Genomic DNA, 26,553 nt, shown 5'->3' with positions numbered 1-26,553 from the left:
TGATAGAGTCATAACTCTCATTTATATTTAATCAAAATTCTTCCTAATGTTATTTAAGGATAATTTTACATTTAAATTCAATGGGAAGAAATTGTCTCACTACCAAAAAAAAAAAAAGAAGAAGAAGAAAAACAGCTAACATTTTTTAAGGCGTGAATAAAGGCCTAAATGAATGATTAAGTAATTAAATGAATCAATCAAACCATTGCATATACTTATTATAGATTAATTCATTCAATTAAACAAATATACACTAAGTACTATTATGTCCTAGGCGCTGTGAACAAGATATACAGGATCCTTGCACTCATGGAACTTTTAGTGCAATAATTACTCTCTCCTTCCTTTGGCTTTTGACATGAAATCTATTATGGCATTGAACTAATGACACTTAAAAAAAAGTTTTGAAAGCTGCCTCCTCTACTGGCCTATGAGCACTGTGAAGGTAAAAGCTAGGTCTTGATCTGCTACCTCAGGGCCTGATAAGGATTAATGACTTCATGACCCATTTCTGATAGAGATTTTGCTGTCTCCTCTGAACTTTCCTTAAGTTTTTACAATTCTGTTTCTTGCCCCCTGACAAAAATTCAGCAGGAGAAGGCCCTAGAATTTATTTCTCTGGGTCTGGTGGGAAAAAAGGTTTAGACAGGGATACACTTTTGTGTCCAGTACAACTTATGGATCCAGAGAGAAAATTTTTATATGTATAAAAGGAAAAATGTTGATATGTGACAGAAAGGTAAGTCCAAAATAGTATGCCAACTGAAGAGAGCCAACTGGAGCAAGCCCATGATGATGCTCAAATTAACTGTGGAGCCATCCTTTTGTATAATATCTTCATACTATGTATTTGAGTAAGTGAGTCCAGAATAGTTAAAAGTACAGAATTATGTGAACACTGTTACCTTCCCCAGTGACCAAACAAAATTTGGACGAAGACTGAGTTAACTTGGGAGTGGTCACCCTTTCCCAGAGAGGAATATTAGCTCTAGGCAGACTTAGATTGACAAAGAGAATAAATTCAATCAGTTGTCAGGCACCTGAACAAACAGAATGTGCCAGGGTGTCTTCACCTTCTTTCTAATGTCACAGTTGGGGAAAGGACAGATAATGAGGACTAGCGATTGTTTGCACTTACAAGTACAACGGATGGAGAACAGGAAGCTTGGATGCAACTGCCTCAACCTTGTCAAAACTTGTAGCTGCAGAACGTGGACACCTGAGAGCATGTGATTTCAACTGTTTCACCGAGGAACCCCTCAGAGCAATGGTGCTCAGTAGGCCATTTCATAAAGCAGACAGCAGCAGAGCTCATGAGGTCTGCAAGGCCAACTGCTCAGCCCCCTCCTTGTCCCTTGCGGTTGATAGGGATGGGGAGAAGGGAGCAGACATGGAGAGAGAGCTGGGAAAATGATGAGGAAGTTGTTGTTCATAAAGAGAAATCACAATGCTGCAGAACATTAAGGGATTGGATAGTCTTTCCAGGTTTCATATGTCAAAACAATAGGGAATGGGAATGATCAGGAATGAATAATAGCTGGCTGCCAGGATCCTCCTTAACCATGGTGATTATCTCCCAGCCAAAGTCAACAGGCAGCAGACGATAAGAGACAAGTCAGTTCTTCTGCTCATAATTCATTTGGGGATTTTTCTTTTTAAATGTGGAAGCCAATTTATTCAGACTTTCAGGTTTCTAGTCAGCAGACAGGCATTTTCCCCTTATCCTTCATCCTCTCTGACTTCTCAGAAACAGGGAGGAAAAGGTGCCAAACCAGCTGGTCAGAAAGGTCTGAGTTCATGTAGAACCTTTCAAAAGCTTTGGAAACAGAAGCCTGTGTAACTGCATTCACCTGTGGCCAAGCAGCTTCAGATTCCCCATCTGCCACCACACCCCCGCTATGGGCAACTGCTTCCCAGCTGCAGTGGGTGCCAAGCTTCAGACTACAGAGAAGGAAATAACCCATCACCAATTATCACCTGTCAGAAATTCAGACTCCACTTGTCCTGAACAGCACAGCCAGACACAAAATCAACCACCGGTCAGAGGACAGGAGGACCTGAAGGAGAGCCAAAGGGCCAGGATCCCACTTACAGGGAAGAAGACGGGAACATAGCAGAATGTTTCGAGACTCTCTGCCTGTCCTTGAACTAAACAGGAAGGCAACGTCTTCCATGTGTGTTGCTCATTAAGAATAAAAAGATCTGGCTGAGGGTCTTCGTTCTACCTAGATCTTTTTATAACTTACTCAGTTCTTCTAAAACCTGGTTCCTTCACCTGTAGAAGGAGGATAACATGAATACCTGCTTCTAGGTTTTTGTGAAGGTCAACTAAGAAATGCGATGAGCTTTATGATCTATAAAGAACTGTGTATGTGACTATTAAGAATGGCTAAAGACTTTCTGGAGATGATCTGAGTATGTTTAGCACTTTACCATCCCTGGTCTCTGCTCCTTCCTGTGTATGACCATGTTTGCCCAGTGTGACTGAAGGAGTCAGTGACTTCAGCTTTGCCGGGGATGACAGCTCAATTAGATGACCACAGAGGGTGCAAGGTACATCTCGAGGCTTTACAAGTCCCGAGGTTGTAGTCCCAGTACTGCCTACTGCTTACAAGCTGGGTGACTTCTGATACAATATCAATCTCCAAGTTTCTGTATATGACAGGGCTAATGGTAAACACCTTTGAAATAATTTAAGTGACTCACTGTCTAAACTGCCTAGTTTATCATAGTGTTAGACAAAGTAAGACTGGGCGGTCCCAGATCTGTCTCTTGCTTCAACAGTGTTTGATAAAACAGACCCAGGGACGCCCCTTCTTCCAGCCTCCAACCACTCTCCAGCATCTTATCCAGTCACCACCTTCAGAACCACCTCCGAGACAGGCCGACACACCGGGGTTCTTTTTCTACCTTAACTCCTTATTGCGGAACAACCAAGAGCTCCCAAATTCATCAGAATTATTCCACTGAGGTGGAGGCTGCCATCAACCTAAGGTGACCAGACGTCCCGCTTTTGGTGAGACAATTTATTTTTTTATTTTTTAAAAAAATATATTTTATTGATTTTTTACAGAGAGAAAGGGAGAGAGACAGAGAGCTAGAAATGTCGATGAGAGAGAAACACCGACCAGCTGCCTCTTGCACACCCCCTACTGGGATTTTGGAAAGAGGCTCAGGCAAAAGCCAAGGGAATGCAGAGAGGCCCCTCAAAGGCCTCTGGGCTCCAAAGACTCCTGGCTTGAGGGTGAGTGAGCCTTTGGAAGAGATATTCTGCCCGCAACCAATGTACATGCCCTTGACCGGAATCGAACCTGGGACCTTTCAGTCCGCAGACCGATGCTCTGCCACCGAGCCAAACCGGTTTCGGCCAGTCCTGGTTTTTAACCATTTGTCCCGCGTCCCGATTTTTGGAAAGATTCTTTTAAATCTTTTGGGACTTTTTTAAAACGCCGTGGTCACTTTACCACCTACCTCTCTCTGGGCTTCTATTTCAACCACTACGATGTGGCTCTGGAGGGCCTGGGCCACTTCCTCCGCGAGCTGGAGGAGAAGAAGCGCGAGGGCTCCAAGCGGCTCTTAAAGTTGCAAAACAAGCGCGGTGGCCGCATTCACTCCCAGGACGTGCTGAAGCCTTCCCAGGATGAGAGGCCAAAGCTCAGGGCACCATGGAAGCCGCCCTGGCCTTGGAGAGGAACCTGAGCCAGGCCCTTTGGGAGCTGCAGGCCCTGGGTTCCACCCGCGCAGACCCTCATCGCTGTGACTTCCTCCGGGAGAACCACTTCCTGGGTGAGCAGGTGAAACTCATCAAGAAGATGGGTGACCACCTGACTCACCTCCGCAGGCTGTCAGGCCCCCAGGCTGGGCTGGGAGATTATCTCTTCCAAAGGCTCGCTCACCCTCAAGCCAGGAGCCTTTGGAGCCCAGAGGCCTTTGAGGGGCCTCTCTGCATTCCCTTGGCTTTTGCCTGAGCCTCTTTCCAAAATCCCTAGACATTCTTTTAACCGCCATGAAGCCCACTCTCATACATTGGACCAAATGGAAACAATAAAGCTTTATGCAGGGGGGGGGGGGGGGTAGGGGGGGAACACAAAAACAAAACGATAAGTATAACCTTGCTTGCCAAGTTCACCATAGCAAAACATCTAGAAATCCTTATACCTATGATAGGGAGGCAGATTTAACAAACTACCATTTCATATTTTTTAATTGCTCCAATCTTCCCCAAAATATGCCTAGTACATAGAAGGAAACCAATAAATAGTCATTTCATTTTAACTGCACATGATCACTGGTGGGTCCTCCTAAAGACTCAATTTTTCTTGATGAGAAGTCCCAGGTACATTCCCATATAGACTACAAGCTCCATGAGGATAGAGACTGCACCTGCTTCATTTATAGTTCTGTCTTCAGTACCCAGCATGATGCCTACTACATAGTGGGTGCCCAGTAAATGGCTGCTGAATGAATAAATTAGTAGTGAGTGATGAAATAAAAGGTCCTACAGATCAGGCCCAGAATGCCATTGTCATCTCCAGAACATCTTCCTGTACTTTTTTTTTTTTTTTTTTTTGGGGGGGGGGGGGGGCGGGCTTAATGCTGTTAGCTTCCTATAGCAGTGCCTAGCTGGCAGACAGAAGCTGCTAGCTTCATTGCCCTGGCCCAGCTGACTGGGCTCCGCCCTCCATGGCTCACCTTGGGCTGGGGAGAGGACGAGAAGGGCAACGATAGGTCACTGTTTCAGTGAAAGGGACAACACTTGCTTCCGCAAAGAAAATATCTTCTTTAGTCACCTTCACCTCAGCTCAGCAGAGTTCCCCACCAGCCAGTTTTGTCCCCAGCCTCTCTCTCCTCGGTCTCAGGAAGCCAGGAGCCAGGACCCACTCCCTCTTTTCTGGTGTGTGGTCTGAGTTTCAATTCCGTCTGGCAGACAGTATGGAGGACTCCAGGTCAGCAGGGTCATCAGAATTGCTAAGCGCAAATCTGATTGATGAGCAAGTGTCAGAGGGAATGAATGGGAGCCTTAATTAATGACTTCTGCCCTGTTTCAAAGAAAGGTTCCCTTACACCCAGTCCTTGCTTTTCTCTGAAGAAAAAAAAAAATTGGGGTGGGGTGAGGAACTGAGGAAGAAAAGGAGGGAAAAACACCCCTATAATCCAAAGTTTTCTAAACAACATAAAGGAGACTTCAAAGACAGACATGGTCGGTTTTTTATGTGCAAGACCGGTTCAGTGATTCTCCCCTCTCTTTGTCTCCACGGACAGCTAGGCTCCATTCCAAAGCTAAAAAATAAAAGGCCACATTGTTCTGAGGGGAGCTAGCCTTCACAAGAAATTTCCTCCTCGCCACCGGGATAGATTAACTGCCTCGGCCCTGGGTGTCCCCGGAGCATTTCTCCCAGGATGGCTCAGCAGGCCAGCCTCCCACTGCCGCTCGGCTCCCCCGTACCAGACAACAAGCATAGTCCACCTAGTCCACCCAAAGGGCCTGGAAAACTACAGGTGTGTTGAAAGATCACAAGTCAGCATGATAATTTGTAAACAGGTCTGATCAAGGTTCATGTGCAACAAAGAGGTCACAGAAGAATTCCCAGAAGAGGAGGTGCCTAAACTGAAATTTATGTTGGGAAATATTGGTTTCAGTTCAGCATGCAGTATCTGTCACATGCCTGGTTATGGAGCTGGCTGCTGCAATAGACTATAAAGACAGTTCAGCCGAGACCAGTTTGGCTCAATGGATAGAGCGTCGGCTTGGGGACTGAAGGGTCCCGGGTTCGATTCCAGTCAAGGGCATGTACCTTAGTTGCGGGCATATCCCCAGTAGGGGGTGTGCAAGAGGCAGCTGATCGATGACTCTCTCTCATCGATGTTTCTAACTATCTCTCTCCCTTCCTCTCTGTACAAAATCAATAAAAATATATTATAAAAAAAATTAAAAAGAAAAAAAAAGAAAAGACTATAAAGACAGTTCAGCAAGTCACTTAAACTCTGCTCTTAGAATCCTCTCCTACAAAGTGGATTTCCTAATACCTACTTCCAGGGATTGCTGAGAAAGCAAAAGAAGAAGAAGAAGAAGAAGAAGAAGAAGGAGGAGGAGGAGGAGGAGGAGGAGGAGGAGGAGGAGGAGGAGAAGAAAACATAGGTATAATTCTTATACAGTACTTGCCATTCAGAAGTTAATCAATTATAGTTTAGAGAAGGGGTGTGGATTTAGTCTCTTCCCAGAGACCCTCCCAGTCTAGTGAAACAACATGAAAAAAACAAGTAATGACATTGTCTTAGTCAGTTCTAGCTGCTATAACAAATTAGCATGGATTGTGTATCTTATAAACAACAGAAATGTACTTCTCACAGTTCTGGAGGCTGAAGGCCAAGGTCAGAATGCCAGCATGGCCAGAACCTGGAAGGCCCTCTTCCGGGTTACAGACTGCTGCCTTCTCACTGTGTCTTTATTCGTGAGGACCCCACATTCATGATGTAATCAGCTCCCCCAAAGCACCAAGTTGGCAACAGATTGGACAGACATGAGGTTGAGGGCAGAGGAAGAAGTCAAAGATGCCTGAGGGTGGGCATGGTGGAAGGAAGATGGCACTGCTCCAAGCCAATCTCATGGGGAACAAGACAGGGCCGTTCATTCAAAGCACAGGTGAACAGGCAGACTGAGTGGATGCACAAAGCCAATCCAATAGTGCATTTACATGCTGCCATGCTTCTGGAAATGATGAGCTGGGGGGAGGACATGTGGCTGGCTTTGGCCTACCAGCCTCAAATTATAGCAGACCCCATCTCTGTGGTTCCATCACTTTTATGAATTACTGTTGAAACCTTCATCAGATATTCCTCTAGCAACCTTGACATACTTACTGTCAGTTTAAAGATCAGAAAGCTGGAACAATGAATAGCCAGTTACTGGAAAATTATAGGTTTGTTTTAATTAAGTTAATTGACTTATTGTGTTTAACTTCCAGGGATTCGGGCTGCTGAATTTCATAAAAACACCTGAAACTAGTAAGTCAAATTGTTTTCCACCCTGGCTGGATAGTTTAGTTGTTTAGAGCTTTATCCCAATAGGCCAAGGTTTCAGGTTTGACCTCTAGTCAATGCACATACAAGAGGCAATCGATGAATGCATCAATAGGTGGAACAATAAGTTGATGTTTCTCTCTCTCTCTCTCTTTCTCTCTCTCAAATAAATATTTTTTTTAGGGATGTAATCCCTATCAAAATTCCAATGGCATTTTTCACAGAAGTAGAACAAATAATCCTAAAATGTGCATGGAACCAGAGAAGACTATAAATAACCAAAGCATTTTTTAAAAAGAACCATGTGAAGACATCATGCTTTCTAATTTTAATATATATCATAAAGTTTAGTAATCAAAACAGTATGGTACTGATATAAAAACAAATATATTAACCAGTGAAACAGAATAAAGAGCTCAGAAATAAACCCACACATTATGGTAAACTGATCTTCAATAAGGGTACCATGAATACACAATGGAAAAAGGGTAGTCTTTTCAATAAATGGTGCTGGTAAACTAGAGAGCCACATGCAAAAGAATAAAATTGGTTCCCATACACTAATCTAAACTCAAAATAGATTAGAAACTGCCCTAACCAGTTTGGCTCAGTGGATGGAGTGTCAGCCTGTGGACTGAAGGGTCCCAGGTTCAATTCCAGTCAAGGGCATGTACGTTGGTTGTGGACACATCCCCAGTAGGGGGTGTGCAGGAGACAGCTGAGGGATGTTTCTTTCTCATCAATGTTTCTAACTCTCTATCCCTCTCCCTTCCTCTCTGTAAAAAAGTCAATAATTAAAAAAAAATAGATTAGAAACTTAAAACTAAGGCCTGAAAAGATGAAACATATGGAAGAAAACATAGGGGAAATGTTTCTTGGCATTGGCTTTGGCAATTATTTCTTTGATGTGACACCAAAAGCAAAGGTGACAAAAACAAACATAAACAAGTGGGACTACATCAAACTAAAAAGCTTCTGCACAGCAAAGGAAACCATCAACAAACTGAAAAGGCAGCCTATGGAATGAGATATATACACTGAGTGGCCAGATTATTATGATTTCTGAATGCATAATAATCTGGCCACTCAGTGTAGTACCTATATAATCCTATATAATAAAAGGATAATATACAAATTGTCCTCTCAACCAGAAGTCCAACCAGCAGGCAGGCCGGCCAACCCACTCATGTCGCCTCCCCCCACCCATGCACAAATTCATGCACCAGGCCTCTACTATAAATACACAGTATATATACACTGAGTGGCCAGATTATTATGCATTCAGAGATCATAATAATCTGGCCACTCAGTGTATATGCAAATCATATGACTAATAAAGGGTTAATGTTGAAAATATTTAAGAAACTCCTACAAACAGCAAAAAACAACCCAAATAAAAAATGGGCAAAGGCCTGAATAGACATTTCTATAAAGGAGGAAAATCTTTAAAGATCATAACATTAAGAGTTCAATTAAAACACAAGCCTTGGAGATATGTGCTTTCAACCTTTGTCCACAAGAGCTCCTTGAAAAAGTTAAATTATTACAGAAAATATTTTGAATAATTTTTTTAATATTTTTCAAAATGACAGTGCATAGCTAGGATTTCTGGATGCAATGGAGAAAAACGAATTCATTACAAACAATAGGTACTTCAAGCACTGGATCATAATGCTTTCCTGAAATACATGAGAAAGACTTGAATAGAGAGCCCTTGAGGAAGAAAGAAATAAAAAAATATAGGAAATCTGAGTTTCTGGCAGGGGACAAGAGGAGCTGGAAGTTCTATTTACTGAGACAAGAAACACAGTAGTCCACTCGCACCCCTCTGTGTGTGGAAAGTTCTGTTACATCTGGACTGCTACTTCTTGTTCTTTCTCCTTAATCTGCTTGGACGTCCCACAGCACTGTCATTCCTCAAGTCCCCAAACCAACTTCTCATTTTCCACTCCCCTACACCCCCTTTCTACCCTCAGTTGATTGGACTTGACCCTGGAGATGACAGTAGTCAGTGTTTTGTCATCACCTATTCAAGGGCAGGGTCTATGCAAATGTACCTGTAATGTCACACAGAGTCTACCGCAGGCAGGTGCTCCATACGTACATATTGAATGATAATTAGGAATGCATTTATGATGATGATGACTAAACCATTTGAGACCTTTTTTTTTTTTTTTTTTTGGAGCAAGAAAATGACTTACCGTATTTTCCGGTGTATAAGACAACCCCCTAATTTTACAGTTAAAACATAGGTTTAGGCCTCTATTCGCTGTATAAGACTACCTCCCACTTCCGAGGCAACACCAGTTCTTTTTTTAATAGACCACCTCTCTGACTCTGGCCAATCTGAGCAGGCTTTTTACTAGAACATAGTGTAGCTTCGGGTACAGAACATGTATAATTTGCATGCATAAAAAGCCTGCTTGGATTGGCTGAGTTAGAGAGGCGGTCTATTAAAAAAAGAATTGGTGTTGCCTCAGAAGTGGGGGGTAGTCTTATACAGCGAATATAGGCCTAAACCTATGTTTTAACTGTAAAATTAGGGGGTCGTCTTATACGCCAGAAAATGCGGTAAGATTTGTATTTAAAAGGATTACTGTGGCTGCAGTATGCAAAATCTCCTGTAGTGGGTTTTCTCAACTACAGCGCTCCTGATGTTGGAACAGGTTAGTTCCTTGCTCTGGGGGCTGTCCTGTGCTTTGCAGGGTGTTCAGCAGCATCCTTGGCCCCTCCCCACTAAGTTCAGTAGCACCTCCCTACCCAGTTATCACATCCAAAAATGCCACTCCAGATATTGGCAATGTTCTCTGGGAACCAAAATTGCCCTAGGATGAGAGAACCACTGTGCTAGAGGGAAAAGAAGATAACGATCAGTCAGCCCATTCACTGGGTAATGTTACAGCAGGAAGAAAAGTACACTTAGATTGATGAAAATGTCTTTGTGCTGGGATTTCACATATGGTTCCATATTTTAAAAAGGGGATATGAGATAAGAGAGCCCCACTCCCATACCACTTGCCCCCTGAAATCTCTTCAGGGTTACCCGAGGTCAAGCTCCCAAATGATTAAACCCTAGAACAGACACCATCCCTTTCCCTGGCCCCACGTGAGTGCAGTGAAGTCTAATTCCCACGCCATGTCAAAGAGGAGTGTTTGACACTGCTTCCTGGATATTAATTTGTTATTCTAGAGAGGCCTCCAAATCAATTTCCAGTCAGTTCCAAGGATGACTACCCAGAGGTTCTTTGACATAAGCTGGTCAAACTCCAGGACTTGGGTGTGTCTTCCTTTGTCCAAGCCCTCAGCCACCTGTGGAGAGCGTCTCTCTGAGGACAAGAGCTGGGCTAAACCCTGAATGCCGAATGCTGGAGCTGATCTGTCTTTCTGGTGAGGTCCAGCTCCGAGGGCCCTGGCAGGTGCCTCCACAGTCACTCAGCAGCCTGGGGACTTGGGTTGCTCTTCTCTGCTCCCACCAACACCCGCTGGTTACTGCTGGTATTAATAACATAAACAGCGGGAGGCTTTCGCACCAGAATCAGGGCTGTCTGGACAATTATCTAGTGGCCAAGGACTAGTCAGTAAATTACTCTGTGACCTGGGAATCCAGCAGGTTACCCCATCACTCAGGCCTGCTCACTTTATTGCTCTCCCCTCCTGCTGCACAGACATTTATTTGTCTCGCTTATATCCAGAGCATTGATTTCATGCCTTTTTGTTTTCCGTCTTGGAGGTGAGAAGTAGCCCCTTTGGGGAGACCGGTTCTCAGGTCAGTGGGATGGCGGCAATGGCGTGTGGAGGGGGAATATTGGAGATTTTGTTTTCTGCCATCGTTTATCGTACGCCTAGCACATCAGCACCTGCTCCCTGTGACACTCCCAAACATATTTGAATTTTTCTGAGTTGTGACACTTGTTAGGATATACTACCCCTGGTCTCTCCTATTTGGACATGTTTTTCTGAAATACGTTGTCACAAGTTTTTTCCGTTGCTTGAAGCAAACAGCCTGCACCTGCAGAAGATAAGATGAAAGAAACACTCCCCAACGGATTCGGGCGCTCCCCTCTGCATGACTGAGTTGTGCAACCACCAGATATCCTGCTGTCTTCTAAGGACGTCCTGTTGTTCAGGCAGCTCCCCCAGCTGGCTGATGCAGCCCTGACCCAGTCCCTCTGTAGGAGAACTTAAACACTCCCAAGGGGCTGACACTGACACATTGGTCCCAGCCCGCTGTGAGAAAATGCAGTAAAATTTCTTAAACTCACAATGTCTTAGCCTGGCTCCTGTTGGCCCAGACCTAAATCTAGTAAACTGCCTTTACAAGAAACCTTTCATATTGGAGAAAATAAATTTAAAAAGTGTCACCACTACACTTGAGCTACAAATGGGAATGGCGCATTCAATGGAATTTTCCCAAATGTAACTGTCTGTCCTCCAGGCAGTTGCAGTAACTGTTCCCTCTATCGAGAGCACTCTTTGCCTTTCCCTTCACCACACTTTTATCTTATCGCAGATGTCACTCCCCTCCCAGAAAGCTTTCCCTCACCCATCCAGAACATAGTTGGCTTACACATGCCCCTTTTGAGCTGCCATAGCATCCTATTCCTTATTGCAAGACTAATTCCATTTGTTGCAGTTACCTGTGTCTTTCCTTGCCCTGTCTTTTGGATTGTGAACTCCGGGAGAACAAGAACGTGCAGACATCTATCTATACCAGGCCCCCATTTAAAGTAGCCAATGAGAATTAATGAATAACATAGAAAGGTATCCCCTAACTCTACCTTCCAGGCAAACCTCATTCCCAGCTTCAACTCAGCTAATTCACTTACCAACCCCACTCTCAGAAGAGAGAGGTCACAAAGGTTCCCAGGGGGGAGCTTACAGCTTCAGCTGAGGACTGTGTTTCAATTCTCTGGATTGTTCACTATATCTCTCTTTCTTTTCAATTCACCAATATCCATAAATGCATCTGACGATAATCCTGTAACTCTCATTTAATGTTTGCTTTAACTCCATAATTAAAAAGCAAATATCTAAAAAGCAAATATCCCTGACTCACCTGATGAAAGTACTTTGTAACCTTGATTAAAACATTTATATGCACTCAGCCTTGATTTGCTCTTGAAAGAATGAATAATCTCTTTGCTTTCCATCCTGAAAGTTTTCTGATTCTAAAATTTAAAGTATTTTGTGCGATTCTGCACAATAAAGGTGGCAATAATTCCCACTTTGCTGCAAAATCCTTTTGAACAAATAGGACCTAAACCAAGTAATTCATTACAATAAATAATTTAGCTACTTTTCCCACAAAGGTACAGTGTGAGAGATCATAATCTGGCCCTCACTTACTCCTCCCACTGCCCCCTTCCACCACTGACCACAAACTGCTCTAGTTCCTCTAGCCAACATGCTTTCACCTTTGCTGCTCCATCTCCTGGATTACCCTTTCTCCTCTGTACACCTGACCAACTTCAAATTCAGTCTTGAAACCCAGCTTTGGTCAATTCCTCTGGGAGATCTTCCTCAACTTGAGATGCAGCAAAGCACAATGACCAAGAGTTCAGACTGTAACAGCAGACAGATTGGGACTCTCATTTGGTCGTCACTTGCCAGCTGTGGTTCTGTGGAAACCTGACATAATTGGTCAAATTGAGCCTCAGCCTCCTCACCTGTTAAATGGGCACATTGGCTGCTACCTCATAGGGCTATAGGAATTGAATGAGGTAACCCAAGTAAAGAATTTGTCCAAGCTCTGGCAAATAATAAGCACGGTGTGAGATTTAGCCATTATTTTTAGTGACCCCAGGTTAGGATTAATCACTTCTGAAACACATTTGTCAAGCTGAATTTTACATGCCTGTCTCTCCCATAAGGCTGTGACCGCCCTAAAGTTCAGACTTGTTCATACTGTATTCTTAGAACTGTGCGTGATGCTCTGCACATAGTAAACAGCTAACAAATGTTTTGTGGAGTGAAATTGAATTATTCATTTAGAAAACTAGAGTGCTTTTAAAAGAACAAAAATTTAAAGTACTTTAAGTAAAGTTAAAATAAAAAGTGTACAGAATGGTATTATATGTCCTAGATTGGCTGGGACAGTTTCACATTCATGCTCACACTTTCACTTTGGTTCTCATAATAAATGCATGTGGCAGATATTATCCCAAGTTCTCAAATGAGAGAACAGACTCAGATGGATGTCATTTTGGCCCAAAGTCACAGAGCAAGTTGCAGAACCCTAGTATCACTTTCCTCCCCTCATTCTTCCCTTGCCCACCCTCACCCCAACCCCCAAAAAGAAATACCTAAACCACTCTTGAAAACCCTCAGGTGTATCCCTGACCAGTGTGTTCAGTGGTTGGGCGTTGACCCATGAACCAGGAGGTCATGGTTCCATTCCTCATCAGGGCACATTCCCGGGTTGCAGGCTCGATCCCCAGTAGGATGCAGGAGATAGCTAATGGATTATTCTTTCTCATTATTTATGTTTCTATCTCTCCCACTCCCTTCTTCTCTCTGAAATCAATAAAAACATATTTTTTAAAAAATAAAAATAAGAATCAATAAAAAGCCTTTAAAAAAAAAAAAACTCATGTGTAAGATTTTAAGCTTCCACAAATGACCCCTCATGCAGCACCCAAAGAAATCAATCACTGGGCACAGGGCCCTTCTCAGAGATGCCTTCGGTGCCCGCAGCCCTGGCTTCTCCACGTGCTGTGGGGAAAGCATGCATGCGCCCTGTGTTTTGCCCTAAGCTTTCAGAGGAGGCAATGGTTTCTGCAAGTGCTTTGGGCTCCTCCAAGCTTTTCCTGTGCTTTTGTGCAGCTGAGAAGATGAAGCAAGAGTATCAAAAGCTGCAAACAGTCCCTACCTCTGGAGACAGGAATTTACTGGAAGAGAGGCTGAACCAATGGCTTCCCAGAGCATTGTTCAGCCACATTAAAGAAAGGATTAAGCAGATACATTCAGCTATTCTAACAGATTTTCTTTAAGCCTTGAATACGCCTCTCACACTCACTCAGATAATCACATTAGTTTTGTCATTAAAAGATCCCTTTTATAGAAAGTACCTAAACCGCTTAAACCACCCAGAGAGGTTGCATACATTATCAAATACCAAGACAAACAAAAGGGGTTTTCTGTCCCACATCTCAGTTTTCCTTATTCCTCAAAATTTGGGGAATCAAGGTAGAAATGAGTTTGCAAATGGACAGTGGCAGGACAGCCATTCTCAGTCCTTACCCCGGGCTGTCTTTCAGCAGTCTGAACTGGGAAGACCGAAACATTCCTTCAGCATAGGGGCCAGCAGAAAACAAAAGACAGAGATGAAGATGGCAGGGCAAGGAGCGGTTAGAAAGAAGTGGGCTTGCCTCTTTGCACAGAAAATTGCGTTTGGAACCAAGGAAGAGAAAAAAACCACAGGATTTGGGATCAGACAACTGCCAGTAACTAGGTCTGTGGCCATGGCTGGAGGTGAGAGAGAGTTCCTTTATCTCTGTTGGCCTCATGGTCCTACTTTACAAAATGGAGATATTACCTGCCATCCCTCTCACCCAAGGTTATTGAAGGGGTCAAATAAGAAAGGCAGGCAGTAGAGTTCTGAGGCCTAAACAGTATTATATAAGCACTACAGGCCCAGTGAACCAAATTTGTGCACTCGGGGGCAGGGCAGGAGTGGGGAGTCCCTCAGCCCGGCCTGTACCCTCTTGCAGTCCAGGAGCCCTCGGTGGATGTCCAACTGATGGCCTAGGCCCACTCCCCACGGGAGAGGCCCCTGCCAACATCACTGCACTTGCCAGCAGTGAGCCCGGCTCAGGGCTTCTGGTTGAGCGGCGCTCCCCCTGTGGGAGCCCATTGACCACCAGAGACTCCTGCATTGAGCATCTGCCCCCTGGTGGTCAGTGCGTGTCATGTGGCTGGTTGTTCCACTGCTTAGTCAATTTGCATATTAGCCTTTTATTACATAGGGTTACATATTACTTTAATGTCTCATTTCCCAATATATGACAGTCACTGTTTAGGCTGCCTGGCTGGTGTTTCTCAGTGGTTGAGCATCAACCTATAAACCAGGAAGTCACAGTTCAATTCCTGGTCAGGGCACATGCCTGAGTTGCAGACTAGATCCCCAGTGTGGGGTATGCAGGAGGAAGCTGATCAATTATTTAAGTTTCTATATTTCTCTCCTTCTCCCTTTCTCTCTAAAATTAACAATAAAAATTTATTAAAGTATACTTAAGCTAAAAATTTACAGTCTTTTGGTATTACCCAAACAATTTAAATATTTGTAGAAAAAGTAAACACCTACTTTTTCAATAGTTTATCAGTATTATTACTGAGTCCACAAACTATGAGAATAACAAAAAACCTACTCTTTTACTTCCTCTTAAATTCCAATTATTGAATCATAAATGGTAGTCTATTTGAGATAATATTTTATGCAGAATATTTGAATTATATTGAATTGTTAGTATGATTTCTTCAGAGTTCTTAATCAGGATAAATCCTTTTTCATTTTTCAGGGTTACTGAGCTGTAGAATTAGATTTTGATGGCACTATTTATCTTCAGATGGTAATATGACATAATGGAGATTAGCATGGACTCTGAAAGTTGAGGAACCCAAACTCAAATAATAAGCAATTTTCAGTCCTGGAAAACACTTATATTTAACTCCATCTATGCATAAAATGCAAATGTAGAGATCAAACATGTTTCTTTATGTAACACCCAATATAAAATTTAGAATCTTTTTCAAGATTTTAGAAGTTTCTTCATCCTCCTTTCTGACTATTATTCTCAGAATGTCTTAATTTTCTGACCTTTATAATCATTGATAGTACTATCAATTTATAAAATTCACATCAGTGGATTTATATGATGTATCTCATTTGTGTCCCACTTCTTTTGCTCAACATAATATCCATGAAATTAACCCATATTCTTCTTCATATCAGGATTTTTTTTTCTTTTTTTATAGGTGTGTAGTATTCTATTATTTGAATTTACTATCATTCTTCCATTTTTCTGTGAGGAGATTTGTAAGTTGTTTCTAATTTTAAAATATTATTAATAAAGGTACGCTAAACTTCCTTTCACATATGATTTTGAGGACCTATATGCTCATGTCTTTTGGATATATAAAAGCAGTAAATTTAATGACTTCTACTTAGGCCAGTGGTCAGCAAACTCATTAGTCAACAGAGCAAAATATCAACAGTACAATGATTAAAATTTGCAACATAAATCTTTAATAAAGGGCCTTAAATTATGATTGAGATTTAGGTTAGACATCAATACTATCACCATTTTTGTCCACATAGTTCTGTGTTGTGGGAGTTTGTCCTTTGTATAGTATGATTCTTAGCAGAATCTCTGGTGTCTACTCCTTAGATGCCAGCAGGAACTCCCCCTTTCCCAGAGTTGTGGCAAATAATAATGTCTCCTGACATTGCCAAAGGTCCCCTGCAGACCAAATGTGCTGCTAGTTGAAAACTACTGGCTTAGTCTTAAAGAGTAAACTCCTGAAGGTGAGGGTTTTGTGACCTCAGAAAAGGAGACAAAAGAGATGGTGGAAGTCTGCCCATGAGTGCCTTCAATACAGATAAATATTTTACTAGTTTATGTTGTACCGTGCATTCTAAAGGTAGATAGATTGACCCAATGAACTGACATCAGGGTAACATATAAACTGTCTCTGTCAACTAGAAAGGAACAAGAGTAATTCATGGGCCTTTATTGGTGAAAGAAAGAAGCCATTTACCAAACCATCTAGATACTTTGCTAAGTTGCACTTATTCAAGTGTGCTTATTGTCTGCCTTCAGTGTCATAGCATCCAAATATCACCTGAGCAAAAGTTTCATTTGGAGTTTAATATCGTGGAGTTATTGATTGCTTGTTTTCTATAAACCTTTCTTTTGCTATTTATGTCAGATTTCAGGGGTTATAAAACAAAGAGAAGTGGTTAAAACCACCTCCCAAAGCCACAGAGGAAATTTAGTAACAGATGCAAACATCTTGGTGGTCAAAACACCTGACTCTCTGCCTTCACATAGCTGGTGAGCTACAGTTGGTCCAATAATGTACTCATGAGCCAAGGATGATAATAAATTCAGGTATCTGAGCTTATTTTTTTCAAACTAGTATTTCATGTATGTTATAAAACATCCTTCATTCCTTTTTCCCTGTTCAACTGTCTACTACAGCAAGTAAATATCTATCTGGCCACCACAGATGCTGTGCACACAGCAGTGGTAGGGCCCAGCGGCTGCTCTGCACAGTGAGACCTAGGAATCCCACAGCTCTGAGTGGTGTAGAGGAGGCCGGTCCTGCCATCTCCACTGCCTCGTACGGAGGAGGCGGTCCCAGTGGAGGAGGGTCGCAGCAGAAGAGGGCAGTTGTGGAGATCAGGCCAACCAGGGAGGGCAGTTGGGGGCAATCAGGCTGGGAGGGGAGGGAAGTTGGAGCAATCAGGCCAGCAGGGGAGTGGTTAGGGAACAATCGGGCTGGCAGGCAGAAGCCGTTAGGGGCAATCAGGAAGGCAGGCAGGTGAGCAGTTAGGAGCCAGTGGTCCTGGATTGTGAGAGGGATCAGGCCTAAACTGGCAGTCAGACATCTCCTGAGGGGTCCCAGATTGGAGAGGGTATGGGACTGGTTGAAGGACAACGCTCCCACCCCCTCATGCACGAATATAATGCATCAAGCCTCTAGTCCTATATAATAAAGAGGGAATATGCTAATTGGCCATCACACCTTCACAAAGATGGCGGCTCCCACAGCCAATAAGGAGGGAATATGCTAATTGACTGTCATGCCCTCAAAAATGGAAGTACCTACAGCCACAAGATGGTGGTGCTGACTCCCTTTAGCCCCACCGGGACGGTAGGTGCACAACACGGCTGGGCCTGCCCCCAGGCGGGTCTGGGCACTCTGCATGCCTGCCTCCGGAGTCTCCCAGTCCTCTCAGCTCCCCAACCACCCAGGGCCAGCTCCAGGCACAGGCAAGCCTCAGATGGCGGCTGCCTAGCCACCCAGGGCCGCCTAAGACTCAGGTAACCTGGGCCAACAAGGCTCATGCTGCCAGCAGTTGCAGAGGCAGAAGTGTGATGGGGGTGTCAACTTCCCCTGATTGCTGGGTCACCTCCCACCCCTAAGGGCTCCCGGGTTGTGAGATAGGGCAGTCCAGGCTGAGGAACTCCCCTCCCCTTCCCCGGTGCATGAATGTTCATGCACTAGGCCTCTAGTTTTTAAAAAATCTGTTCATGTCACTCCCCTGATTAAGGACCATCAATTCTTTATGACTCCTGACCATGGTCTACTTTAATGAGCTTTTTCCTGCCACATTTCCAAACTTATGTCACTTTCTTCAATCCTATTACAGAAGCCTTCTTTCAGTTCCTTGAATATGCTATACTCAGGGCTTTTCCACAAGCTGTTTTCTCCACTTCTCTTCCTAGTTAGCTCCCATTCATCATTTAGATAACAGCTAAGACATCACATCTCAAAAAAGGAGTCCTATTCCCATCCCACAGTCTAACTCAGATTCCCTGGTAAATGCCTTCAGAGCCTCCATTCTTCATAGCACTTATAATTATAGCAACTCAGTGTATAATTTGACACTTCATATCTTTCTCCCAGGAAAATGTAAACTTTATTAAGATTGATACAGTCAAACCTCAGGTCTCAAATATTTCCCATCTTGAACAATTCAGTGCTCAACCAAGTTGGGGCCGGAAGGGGGCGGGGGGAAATGAGGGGGACAGGAAGAACTGTTTCATGTCTGGGGCACATAAGTAAATAAAAAGTAGGAAAAGTTGCATTCTCAATTACCATTTTGGAGAATTACAATGCATATTTACGGATTTTAAAAACCCAACTATTTAATTTTAACACATTATTTTTCAAACTTGCTTACCTATGGAGGATCTTTCTACTGCACAAGTTATTGGCGTTTTGTTGGATGCCTGTGTTCCCAGAAACGCTGTGTGTTAGATACATACTGAGTTGACTGAACTTCTTCCCTTTCATCCCAAATAGTGTCTCTTGATACCATATTTTTATGACCATGCCCCTCCCTAACCATCTGAGTCTTGTGGTGTAACCTCCAGGACCTGAGAACATCATTTTGGTAAGTCACCATAGGCTCTGTGCAAGCAAAGAAGAGGAAATTGGTCTGCAGAGAGACTGGAAAAGCCATGGGAAGAGAAATGATGGGCAGAGTTCCCATACTCAAATGGGATCAGACAGAACAACAGGAGTGAGGTGAACTAAAGGGACATGCCCTGTTCGAAGAAATTGAAATTCAGAATTCTTTCAAATATAGTTTTCAACGTATGACCCAACACTCAGCATCACCTGGGGAATTGTTAGAAATGCAACTTCCGAAGACCCACCCTAAAACTTATTCATTACAAACTCTGGGGTGGGGCTTATCAATCACTGTTTTAGGGAGCCTTCCAGGTAATTCTGATGCACATGCACACTTTAGACTGCTAGCCAAACTAAACATCTGAGGAGCAAATCTCCCCCACTGGCTGAAAACTAGTGACCTCTGTTCCAAGCGAAAGAGAAATAGCAGACTTGACTTTTAATGACTTTCAAGACCCCAGTTCCATTCCCTCGTGATTCCTAATTACCCAAGTCTTGAAGCTATTCCTGCAGTTTCAATAAATTCTCTCTTTTGCTTAAACTGGTGAGGTTTTATTTTTTTAATCTAAAGATTAACCTACACCAATAAAATGATAACAAACCAACCTGCATTCAAGGTGGCCTAGTGCTGCCAGAATTGTGACACCTTATACAAGTTATTTCTCTCTGTGCAACAATGCCATCTACCTACAAATAGTGGGATTGGACTAAGGATTTGAAGTGCCTTTGCGAATACTAGTATGCTAGACTAGACATTGCCTCCTCTGGATAATCTCTTGACTATACAGAACCCTTAAGAAAGATCCTTAATTTTCCTTTGTTTTCACCATTGACTCTATGTAATTAAAGTAACAAAAACAAAATAAAAACCACCCCATCTCTCTTTGGCTCTCTTTCCTGGTCTTTCAAAAGCATCTATTAATTAGAGGAATGCTTTAAGTAAGGTTTATTTGATGTTCTAATTCTTTTTCAATTTAAAAGTAAATTTCAGCATATTATAATTAGGCTACCTTTAATTATGGTTGCCATCTGTCATGAAATTTACATAGAAAAAAAAAATCATGTACAGAAGACCAAAATATACTTGCAGAAGAGACATCTCTTTTTTTGGTAATTGTTTTCTTTACAAAAATGTGATTCAACCAAAGAATTAATACAAAATGAAGTGGCAAAGAATTTTAAAGATTTTAAACAAGTAAAAAGATTTCAAGGAAAATACCCTAAAATCAACAGTATCCTAAAATAAATAGTAAAAATATCATCTGGAAAGCCCATAAACCTTGCATTATATAACTTGTTAGTTGACAAAGAGTAAAAACTGAAAACTAGTATTGTTTTGACTCTTAAATTCCCACATCAGCAGACTTTTCTCTGATGTTGAAATGAAAGTAGTGACCAAATGCTTTGATGGACAACTCATTACAATGAGAACTAAAGGCTTCTGAAACCAGACAAAGATTTTTCTGTATTTCCTGGATGCCAGGGAAAATAAGGGAAATATTTCAGTCCCTTGCCCAAGAATTAAACTTTACACATGCATTTTTTAAAAAAATAGGTACTTTAGAAATGATTGAGAGCAAGGTACAATTTCTAAAAAGCAGAAAATGCTCTCAAGGCAAGGTAAAGAAAAAAATTTTTTGAGAGAAAATAAAAAGAAACAAGGGGGAAGAACTCTTTCAACAGAGTAGAAACTGTTAGTCTCTCTCTGTGTCCCTGAAAGGTTTTGATCCAACCCTATTTGTTATCCTAGAAAAGCTCTTCTGAAGAAAGGTTTCAGTGTAAGAACTGCTTGAAAGAAGCCAACCCTTTGGAAGTAGGAACGGCTTGGCCATTTATTAATGTCAAATATGCTGCCCGCATGAATTAGTCAGCTTGTCTTTTGCACGCCATACAGAAAAGTTCTCGTGCACCTGCCTCTTAGTGTCCTGACACTTCTAGCTTGAATGACAGCTGCAATGACTACCAGAAAATACAATTTTAAAAAAATACTGAACATTAACTACATTCTACCTCCTGAATAGCTGATTATCAATTTTTAAAGGCTTTTTACTGAAGTATCATCAGTGACCATAGCATATAAAAGCTTTCTCTGGTGTAAAATGAAGCAAACCACAGTTATTTTCCTAAATGGGCAAAATGAAACCAAATTACCACAAAACTGACCTTAGGAACAAAGAAATGAAGCAGAAACAGGCCAGATTTCTTACTGGCAGTACCACAGTGGCAAATATCCCAGAACTAAGAAGAGCTGCCAAGTGGAAAAGAGAAAATTAAAGGACTTTCCAAAAACAGCCAAGCCCAGTGCACACAGCATTCCCCACAGCTGGAATGAGCTTCAGGAGCAACACACAGGTACAAGGTCCAGCCTTATTCTTTATTTACAGCACAGTTCAAAACCTGTAAATCAAGTACAAAAGAAATGGCTCTTATATCAAGGATTGGCAATGGACACCCTTCCTATCAGCTGCAATTACATCATTTTTATCTATTTTCTGCTGTTCCTTTTGGGAGGGCAGGGGAGTGAAATAATAAATGAGCCAGAGACTTGTCTCAAAAGCAAGAGAAATCCCTGCTTGCAGAGAAACAAAGGAACTGACTCTCACTCTTGTGAAAGGCAGTCAGGAACTCTGCTCCAATTATGAGGGCCACTGATGGTGAGGGACAGCTGTCACACACACAAAAAATTTTTCTTCTGAAAGAGGGGCAAAGATGGCTAGAACCTGGGATGTGGGGTGGCTGCTGTCACCACCATCACCCTCTCTTCTATCTCAACTTTTGCCTCACCAAATCTAATGATAAAAAAGGGAAAGTGGTTATGTGTAGAAAACCAAAGTGAATGGGAATGTGGGTGGAATGAACATAAAAGAAACTGAAAATGATCAAAAGTTGCTTAGTCCTTCTTCCTTAGACAAGCATAGAAATCTCTAATCCACTGCTTCATGTATTTAACTTCCAAGGAGCGGGCTAATAGCACAGTCATGGGGTCAAAGGCATTGTTGGCTCGGAGATCTAGATGATGGGCCCCCTCTGGAATAATGATGGCAACCAAGGTGTCTGTGATGTTCCTGGTTACTCCACCTCCTGACCAGGGATCTAGATCACCATTGCTATGTGAGAGAAAGAAGAAAAAGTAAGATTGTTAGTTTTTCATACCTATATCCAGATAAGTTAGAAGAAACCTACTTTATGCACAACAACTAAAATTATAAGCATATATATATATATATATATATATATATATCTGTATGTATGTGTGTATATATATATATATATATATATATATATATATATATATATACATACACATACACTAGAGGCCAGGTGCACAAAATTCATGCACAGGTGGAGGGATGTCCTTCAGCCCAGCCTGCACCCTCTCCAATCTGGGACCCCTCGAGGGATGTTAAACTGTCCATTTAGACCCGGTCCCGGTGAGCAGTTGGACATCCCTCTCACAATCCAGAATTGATGGCTCCCAACTGCTTGCCTGCCTGCCTGCCTTCCTGATTGCCCCTGCTTCTGCCTGCCACCTGATCACCCCCTAACCACTCCCATGCCAGCCTGATTGATGTCTAACTGCTCCCCTGCCAGCCTGTTTGCCCCCCAACTTCCCTTCCTCTGCCAGCCTGGCCACCCCTAACGGCCCTCCCCTGCAGGGTTGATCGCCCCCAACAGCCCTCCCTTGCAGACCTGGTTCCTCTCAACTGCCCTCCCTTACAGGCTTGGTGCCTCCCAACTGCCCTCCCCTGCTGGCCATCTTGTGGTGGCCATCTTGTGTCCACATGGGAACAAGATCTTTGACCACATGGGGGCAGCCATCTTGTGTATTGGAGTGATGGTCAATCTGCATATTACTCTTTTATTAGATAGGATAGAGGCTTGGTGCATGGGGGGGGGGGGGGGGGGAGCTGGTTTGCCCTGAAGGGTGTCCTGGATCAGGGTAGGGGTTCCCTTGGGACATGGGATGGCCTGGGCAAGGGGCCTGTGGTGGTTTGCAGGCTGGCCATGCCCTCTGTCAACCCAAGCAGAGGCCCTGGTATCTGGAATTTATTTACCTTCTACAATTGAAACTTTGTATACTGGAGTGGAGCCAAGCCCCCTGCTCACTCCAGCTGCCACCATTTCTGTTTGGTTTTATGTATCTTCTATAATTGAAACTTTGTAGCTGGAGTGGAGGCCTAGGCCAGCCAGGGCAGGTGGAAAGCTCCTGGCTGCAGCTATTTTGGGGGGGATTTATCTTCTATAATTAAACTTTGTATCCTTGAGTGGAGGCCTAGGCTGGCCAGGGTGTATGGAAAGCTTGGCTTCCTCTATTGCCAGGGAAACCCAAGTCTCTCAACTGCTCTCCGTGGCTGCAGCCATCTTGGTTGGGTTTAATTTGCATACCCACGCTGATTGGTTGGTGGGTGTGGTTAGTGGGTGTGGCTTGAGGAGAGTGGTGGTTAATTTGCATATTACTCTTTTATTAGGTAGGATAAACTGGGGGATTGATCTGAAGACTGAATCTGTCCTATAGAAATGTGATTCATACTGGAATTCTACAATATTTCTGAATACAAGTACAAGAAATAGGACCAGCCCAGCAGGCATGGCTTAGTAGTTGAGCATCAACCTACGAACCAGGAGATCATGGTTCGATTACCATTCAAGGCATATGCCTAGGTTGCAGGCTCGATCCTCAGTGGGAGGTGTACAGGCGGTAGCCATCAATGATTCCAATGATTCTCTCTCATCATTGATGTTCCTATCTCTCTCTCCTCCTTTCCGCTCTGACATCAATAATATATATATAATTTTTTTTTTAAGAAAGAAATGGGACCAAAGAATGAAGGTGGTGCCCCATGAGTCAACCCAGATTGTACTGGAAAGTGGAATTTAAAAACCTAAATTTCAATCCCAGCTTCATCACTCAAAAGCCATATGACCTTCCTCCTCTATAAAAGAGAGATAACAAGGCTGACTTCATAAGGTTATTGTACAGATTAAACAAGATGGTACTGTGGGTATATTTAATGAACACAAGAATCAGGCACATGGCAGTTCCTCAACTAATGCCACTTTCCTAGGAGCCAACTATGAAAGTAATAAATAAAAACTCTCATATTTGAAATGATAATTATCTTTTTAGCTCTTTAAAAGAAATACCAACCCTTCATTTTTCATACACTGCTTTCTTTGTAGTACAGTACTTTGGGAAACAGGATGACTGAACTGAAAAATTTCCTCCAAATCTGAACCAGAAAATTTGGCCATTATTCAAACACTCCCATTTTACATTGACTTTAAAGTTACAGAAATGCTATTAAGTTATTAATCCTGGCTGGTTCACACAACACTTTTCACTGTAAAAAAAAAAAAAAAAAAAAAAAAAAAAAAAAAAAAAAAATCAATCCTTGAAGCAGGCTATTTAGTTTAGCTTAGTAAAAATCCAATACAATCATGAAATATTATTAGCATCCCTAATAGTATTTCACTACTTTGTTGAGATATATTTCACCACAAAAGTTACCCATTTAATATGTAGAATTGAATGGTTTTTAGTATAGTCAGAGTTTTGTAACCATTACCAAAATTTTGGAACATTTTCATCCTGAAAAGAAACCCATACTCATTGGTAGCTAGTAATCCCATTCCCCTCCCCCAAACTCCCTCACTCAGTCACAGGCAACTACTAATCTACTCTTTGTATCTGTGGATTTGCCTAATCTGGACATTTCATGTAAATGGGATTATATAATAGGTGGTCTTTTGTGATTGGCTTCTTTCACTGTGGCATAATGTTTTTAGGTTTCATCTATGTTGTAGTATGTATCAGTACATTATTCATTTTTATTGCCAAATAATATTCCATTGTATGAATATGCCACATTTTATGTATCCATTCATCAGATGTACATTTGTGTTGTTTCCATTTTTTTTCCTATTGTGCATATTGCTCCTATGAACATTCACGTACAAGTTTTTGCATGGATACATGTTTTCATTTCTCTTGGGTACAGAATGACCTAAGAATGGGATTGCTAATATATATGGTGACTTAACCTTGTGAAGAAGTGCCTAACTGTTTTTCCAAAGTGGCTGAACCATTTTACATTTTGCGCTAGCAACATATGAGGGTTCCAACTTTTTTATACCCTTGCCAACACTTATTTTTTGTTTTTTACTTACTTAAATTTAAGTATAGTTGGTATACAATATTATGTTAGTTATATAAATTTCAGGTGTACAATATAGCAATTCTATACCTTTCAAAGTGATCATCTCACTCTTTCTAGTAATCACCTATCACTGTGCAAACTTATCACAATAGTTTTATTGACTATATTTCCTTTCACCTTTTTCACCTATCCCCTCATCCTCTGTTTACAGTCATCCTATGTGGGTATGAAATGAATCTTATTTGTGGCTTTGATTTGCATTTCCCAATTTTTAAACTGGGTCATCATTTAAATCATTTGATTCATTTATTTTTATTTTTAATGTTTAAATAAATCTTTATTGTTCAGATTATTACAGATGTTCCTCTTTTTCCCCCCTCCATAGCTCCCTTCTACCTAACCCCACCCCCGCCCCATGCCCTTACCCTCCACCACTGTCCTCATACATAGGTGTAAGATTTTTGTCCAATCTCTTCCCACACCCCTCACTCTCCCTTCCCCCTAGAATTGTCAGTCCACTCCCTTTCTATGTCCCTGATTCTATTATATTCACCAGTTTATCCTGTTCTTCAGATTTTTTATTCACTAGATTTTTAGATTCACTTGTTGATAGATATGTATTGTTGTCACTTTATAGTTCACAATTTTTATCTTTACCTTTTCTTCTTTGTCTACTTAAAGAATACCCTTCAACATTTCATATAATCCTGTTTTGGTTCTGATGAAATCCTTTAGCTTTATCTTATCTGTGAAAATCTTTATCTGACCTTCAATTCTGAATGATAGCTTTGCTGTGTAGAGTAATCTTGGTTGTAGGTTCTTGCTATTCATCACTTTGAATATTTCTTGCTACTCCCTTCTGGCCTGCATAGTTTCTGTTGAGAAATCAGCTGACAGTCATATGGGTATTCCCTTGTAGGTAACTGTTTTTCTCTTGCTGTTTTCAAGATTCTCTCTTTGTCTTCTGTCCTTGGCATTTTACAATAGTTATGATGTGTTTTAGTGTGGTCCTCTTTGGATTCCTCTTGTTTGGGGTACTCTGCGCTTCCTGAACTTATAGGTCTATTTCTTTCATCCGGTAAGGAAAGTTTTCTATCATTTCTTCTAATAGGTTTTCAATATTTTGCTCTCTTTCTTCTTCTGGCACCTTCATAATTCAGATGTTGGTACACTTGAAGTTGTCCTTACACTATCTGCATTTTTTTAATTCTTTTTTCTTTTTGTTTTTCTGGTT

At 42.1% G+C, this 26,553-nt stretch overlaps 1 protein-coding gene across 4 annotated transcripts in view; it reads right to left on the bottom strand.

The window, feature by feature from the left end:
* Window positions 1–20,092: 20,092 nt before the first annotated feature.
* Window positions 20,093–26,553, bottom strand: part of PRCP (prolylcarboxypeptidase) — a 62,661-nt gene continuing 56,200 nt past the window's right edge. For all 4 annotated transcript variants that reach the window (XM_084895279.1, XM_084895277.1, XM_084895280.1 and 1 more), the window contains exon 10: window positions 20,093–22,268. In XM_084895279.1, coding sequence (XP_084751405.1) covers window positions 22,052–22,268 — 217 coding nt within the window. In that variant the 3' untranslated portion in view covers window positions 20,093–22,051. The remainder of the gene's footprint in view (window positions 22,269–26,553) is intronic.

The sequence above is a fragment of the Pipistrellus hanaki genome (assembly GCF_964339955.1).
Source record: "Pipistrellus hanaki genome assembly, chromosome: 9".
Lineage (NCBI taxonomy): Eukaryota > Metazoa > Chordata > Mammalia > Chiroptera > Vespertilionidae > Pipistrellus > Pipistrellus hanaki.
Note: the sequence above shows the minus strand (reverse complement) of the source record. Positions and strands in the feature narration are given on the sequence as shown.